The 6,000-nt window shown below is 44.1% G+C and overlaps 1 protein-coding gene across 4 annotated transcripts in view; it reads left to right on the top strand.

The window, feature by feature from the left end:
- Positions 1-6,000, top strand: part of LOC146618188 (sorting nexin-19-like) — a 52,235-nt gene that overhangs the window by 13,359 nt on the left and 32,876 nt on the right. For all 4 annotated transcript variants that reach the window (XM_085371385.1, XM_085371384.1, XM_085371383.1 and 1 more), the window contains exon 11: positions 3,348-3,489. In XM_085371385.1, coding sequence (XP_085227511.1) covers positions 3,348-3,489 — 142 coding nt within the window. The remainder of the gene's footprint in view (positions 1-3,347; positions 3,490-6,000) is intronic.

Raw genomic sequence — 6,000 nt, 5'->3', positions numbered from 1 at the left:
CTCCATCATTGCTCATTATAAAGAACTACCACAGGAAAAACCGAGGCCCTTCCTTCTTATGCTCGATGCTGTAATGAGACATTCACTGTTTAATAAACCATTTTTTCACAGTCAGCCAGCGACGTGTGAAACTATCAGACTCTAGTTTCTTCTTGTTTCTGTAAGAGAGGATGAAGTACGTCATAAACTGCTTTAAATGTTGTCTTGGTATGATGGACAGGCACACGTCTGCTAACAAGTGCTAAGTAACAGAATTTCATCCAAACTGAAGCACAAATTTCATGAACAATTGTTCCAACAAGAATCAAACAGGATAGCAGACCAGCTAGGCAGCTAGCCAAGGCTAGGCCTAACAGACAGCCATCAACTACAGCTGTCAGTAAGAGCTGCCACGCTCCTACTTTAACGTTAACATACATGTTTTGCTTCTATTTTGCTGGTTTGTTTCAATTTTAGTTACAGCTTCAGTCCCCAAAATTGGGAGACTGTGAAAATGTAAACAAAGAGAATGCAGTGATTATCAAACCCATATTTTATTCACCACAGAACATAGAAAACATGTTTAAACTGAGAAAATGAGCCCCCCCCCAGGTCAGTTTGACTTTGATCGCAGCAACATGTTGTTGCTGTGTTTCGGGAATATTGTTCACATCTTGTCTGATGCAGAATTCTAGCAGCTCACCAGCCCTGGGTCGTCTTTTTTGGTATTTTTCATGCCAAATGTTCTCAGTTGCTCAAAGGTCTGGGCTGCAGGCAGGCAGAGATGCAGGCTTTTAAATGAAGGGCCGATGGCGGACGGACGGCCGCTCGCCTCTGTAGTGGTTGTCTGTTTTTTCCAAGCAGAATTTCAAATTCACGAAACCTTTTCTCTCAGGTTGCTTCAGTAATTTTAAATGAGCGTCTGGGCTCGTTCACATACAGCTGCTTCTTCACACAGCTGGAGCGTTCGCCTGCATTTGTCCATGCGTGGTGAACAGGGGCTGTTTTTAATGTAAAAATGTCAGTATTACACTTTCACATGAATCCATATCATGGACGTTATTATGAGACCTGCTTTCCACTTGTGCAGAAGTGTCAGGTAAATACATAGTATGAAGTATAGAGACGCTTATTTGAACATCCACTTGATGTGAAAGAGAACAGGTGAATACACACTATAGTATGTACAGTCCTGAGCAAAGGATTATGGGAGTGAGCCGAACATTATTCTGAGCATGGAGTTTACTGAAAACAGCACTTACACTGAAACAGGCTGTTTTACAAAGTTTACGACCACGTGCCTTTAAAAGGCCTGACTTTGCTGCGGAGCACCAAACGTTGGACACTGAAAGGTGTTAGCCTGCATCAGCTCATGGCTCAGTTTATACTGTTCTACACAAACACGTGACAAATCTTATTTGTGCATGTAGGGCGGCTCGATTATGGCAAAAATGATGATCACGATTATTTTCACTGACATTGAGATCTCGATTATTTGACGATATTTATTTAACAATAACAATGTGTTGAATAATGACTTAGTGCAAATACTGATAACAGTGCAAATGTTTGCAATATAAGAAATAAATGAAAAATGTAAACGTCTGTGTTTAGTGAACTTTGCAGTGTTGCTCTGTGGTGCAGCTACACTGTAGCAAAGTTTACACACTGTGTCTACTTGATCCACGTCTGACTGAACCCATAATGTTTCCACACCACTGAAGTTTTTTTACCTCTTTTCAACCAACAGCAGTCACTCTCCTCTCCAAATAACTTCTGCTCAGCTTTCCGAGCTTCCCTCGGGTCCTCTTAATCAGCGGTCCCCAACCCCCGGGCCTCGGACCGGTACCGGTCCGTGAGTCGTTTGGTACCAGGCCGCGAGAGTTGAGGCTCAGGTGTGAAATGTTTGGTTTTCAGGGTTTTTATCGGTTTTCAGCGTTACTTTGTTATCGTTTTTTTATCGTTAACTCGGTTTTCCTGGGTCTTTTCACGTGTGTTATGAATAAATTTTCTTTTTTTCGGTGCTAGTTTCATTTTGTTGTATTTATCCGCGACACCTTAAAGGCCGGTCCGTGAAAATATTGTCGAGCATAAACCGGTCCGTGGCAGGTTGGCGTCCACTGCTCCTAATTGTTGTGACACGTGTTCGAAACGCAGAGAGGTGCGCTCGATTTGCCACACGGAGCAGCGCGAGAGTAAAGCAGGAGGGAGGGGCTAATAATCGGCTCAGTCATTTTTAATGATCGTTGAAAGCCCAGATCGTAATCGTGATTAAAATTCGATTAGTTGAGCAGCCCTATGTGCATGCTTCATCCTCTCCCTTGCAACCCACCTGTTGTCACTCCACCTCATGTCGTCTGCTGCCAGTGATGGAGGCTGTCATGTGCTGGCTTGCCATGTATTGCAGATGGAAGGTCAAGGTGACCCTTAAGAAAAAACGGCTCCATTACTGCAGATGGCATTCTTCACTCTGTCTTCCTGAGTCATAGATGTGACCGTCAGTAAATGTGTGTCATTGTTGTAGTTGACGTGACAGTATTACAAACATTTTGTTAGTTACAGCAGCTGGTATGGAGTCCAGTAGTTTTCATTACCAGTACATAGTACTGAGGCATGTGTTTGACCTTTAGGTCAGCTTCTGTTGCTTCTGATACTTAAAAGTTGATTCACAAATTATTTAGAGGCAAAGCTGAGTGACAAACCTGTTTCTGAGGCATGGCAGCGCTTGAGTCCAGCCACATGAGGGCACCATTGATAAATGTATGAAAAGGAGCATTGGTATGCTCTTCACATCTACACTGCATCAGTTACACACCAGCCCTCATTTCTTTGTATTTAGCTGGGAAAATGTGAAATGGGTGCAGCGATTTAGTGAAGCACGAGCAAACATTAAAGGAAATACAGTAGATAAGGAAAAATAGACTCTGTATAATTCTAATGAGCTTGAAAGTCAATATTGGTGTGCCCACATTTATTCTTCAGCGCTGCCGGCGTTCTTACAAGCTGTCCTGTGACTCCTTAGTCACAAGTAGGACCAGCTCTCCAGGCTTCTTGAAGGACACTCAAAGCTCTTTGGATGGTGGCCACCTTTTGTCCTGTTCTGTGAATATGATCAGAGAACAGAGAGACTCTGCATCAGTCTCACAGTACTTTTATTGCTTTAAATGAGAATCTGGCTCAAAACTTTTGCACAGGTCTGTATGTCGAATGTGTCACTGAAACAGGTTGTATTATGTTTCTACACGTATGTCTTTCCATGCCGTGCTCAGTTAACACTATATAGTAGACGTGATCTTCAGCTGTACCACAGTAAGAATGTGGTTGGATGTGTTTCTGCATTTATGTCTTTGTTTGTTCCTTTTTCAAAGGTCTCGGCTTTGGATCTGAGATGGCGCTGGCTGAGGTGGCTCTGAACATCCTGTGTTTACTGATGAAGCAGCAGTGGAGCTGGCTGTGCATGGAAAACATTCAGAAGACCATCAGACTTGTGTTTGGGACCCTTATTAACAGGTGACCAGTTATTTAACGGTGGTGAGAGTCAACATAAAGTTGACGCTCGCTTCAGACCTGTCGCAGCACTTGCACATTCAGCCTCCTTCTGGATGGCGTCTGCATTACTGATGGGGCTTTAGGCCACTTTCATGTTAACCGAGTATAACGAGGCAGCAGCGCAGCGACTCAGTGGTTAGCACTATTGTCTCACAGCACACCACGTTTTTAAGCGCTTGCATGTTTCATAGTTTGGAGGTTTGGAGTCTGAGCTGTCATTCAGCAGGAGGTGGGAGAGGTCACAGTCCATTACAGGGCAGGATGAGTTAAATCACACAGCAGCTTTAGCTCTATGTTAAATGTATACAAATATAACCCACCCATTGTGTTAGTGATTAAAATAGGGGCGTAAAAACAGTCAATGTTGGAAGAACGAACATCTGAAGTACATTACTGTGCTGTGAACATGTCACAATAATATGCATGTATTTATTTTACATTTTAAATCCGTCTTTCTTTTTTGCGTTGGTACTGGGTTAAATGTCTCAGCTCAGATGTTCTAGCACTTTCTAGTGGATCCACATCCTTCCAGGTCTGCTATAGTTTCTCTTGGTTTCCTGATGACCATACGCGAGCTCTGGAACGACTTCGCCCTACAGTCACGTTGAGTACGGTTGTCATCACTGCACCAATCTGTCTCTGGCCCCCTCGTCCATCTTACCCTGCATGTAATCAAGCCCCAAAGCCCCTCTCTCAGGGAACCAGCTTACTCCAAACCAGACCTGGGCAACGCACCAGGATGTCTTCATCTTCTTAATTACAATGATGTTTATTCGTGTAACATTCCAGAGACTAAACCTCACTTAGATGCTGTACATGTTGTGCTTTTGGCACCTGGGAGCTACTGAGTGCAGCTAAAACACATCAGTGGTGCCGAAGCATCACTGAGCTCATTTCTCGCTCTCTTCACCAGCAGTAACGTTTTGAAACAGCCCAGAGTGACTGTCCAAGTAAATCTGGCTGCTGCTGCTGCAACCTGAGGTGCTTTTTACAAGGCTTTCAGCTACAAAGTGTCTGCGTATCTGTGTGCCGTAAAGTCTCCGCACGGAGCCAGGTCAGGGCATGAAGACACATGCTCCCTCGTGGAAATTCCACAGAGAGGGCTGTTTATGAGCTGGAAAGGCAGTCTGGGTTTGTGCAGTCGTTAGAGAAGAGGAGTTGAAATGTCAGACGAGGGTTCGGGACGATCCTTTGCAGCGGTCCATGTGAAAAACGAGTAAACAAAAGTCTAATGCAAGAAAAGTGCCCCACGTTTTTGAATCCCAGTGTTTTCATGTATGCTGTGAGTCTGTGTGGACATGCACGCCTGCACTGCCTGGCCTCTGCAGAGAATGCAGACGCCAACTCCCCAAACATTTGTCGCAGATGGGTATAGCTCCCACTGCCAGTAAACGGGAGGCAGTGTTCTTGGGTTGTAGCGTTTGTGCCATCAGTCCTGTGACCTCACGTTCCCTGGGGTGTTAGCACCAGAATATCTAGCTTCATATTGATACCGAGTCCTCTATTTTAAGAGGGTCTGCCATTCAAGTATGTAAGGCCTTGTGCTTTTGTTTGGCCTCGTCTATATTAGGCAGCAGCCTGTCAGCAGCGCCCTGACAGCTCTGTCCTCTCATCACAGAGGTTTGTCCGTGCAGATCAGGTGAGATGCTGTCGGTAGAACCGCTACACATGAAACTCTCGTCTTCTGCAGTTTCAGCCGTTGAAACAAATGAACAGTGGCTTATAAACCATAACACAAGGTTAAATAATGATTCCTGGAAGAGCTGCGCACAGTGTAAATTATATAAACGCTTTCTGTAAAAGTCCTGCTGCTGAAAGGGAAAATGATGTGAATGATGTGCTTTAAAACGTCTCATGGGGATTCAGTGATAGTTAGCAGGAGCCGGCCTCAGCGCCTCGGGACGTTTGTAGCCTTTGAAGCAGCTCATTGTCAGTGAGAGGCAGACGTGTCGCTCATTCTTCTGCTGCTTCACTCAGGGCTGAAACCTTCACACAGGCATCCATGTCTGTCAGAGGATGATATTTATATTCTGCTGCCCTCCTCCACCATCACACTGTTGGTTTGTGTTGAACTCTACGTTAATGTTGCATTTTAAAACTTAGAGATCTGTCAGTATTATATTTAGCCAGTGTGGTACTAGTGCAGGATTAACGAGCTATAATCTGAATAATAAATTAGAGTGAAACCAAAAACTGAAACAGCTTATTTTCATCTCTTCAGCAGCAGGAACAGTTTCAAACAGTCCAGAATGATTTTCAAAGTAAAACTTGTAAAAAGTGTTTTTCTGTTATTAACAGCGGGACACATTTTTCTGCATCAGTCTTCAGTGCTAGTTCAAATAATTAGGGTTAAATGGATGTATAACTATAACTACACACCTGTTCTGTCCTTAATATGGCTTTAAGATCACTCACAGTGATGCACAGGGGCTTGTTTGAGTGCAGCTCAAGTGCACATTAGCATGCAGGCTG

Source organism: Diplotaxodon limnothrissa, linkage group LG14 (genome assembly GCF_057381915.1).
Source record: "Diplotaxodon limnothrissa isolate DT_005_m linkage group LG14, D_limnothrissa_male_GT1.1, whole genome shotgun sequence".
In the NCBI taxonomy this organism is placed as follows: domain Eukaryota; kingdom Metazoa; phylum Chordata; class Actinopteri; order Cichliformes; family Cichlidae; genus Diplotaxodon; species Diplotaxodon limnothrissa.
This window is presented reverse-complemented; position numbering and strand designations above follow the sequence as displayed.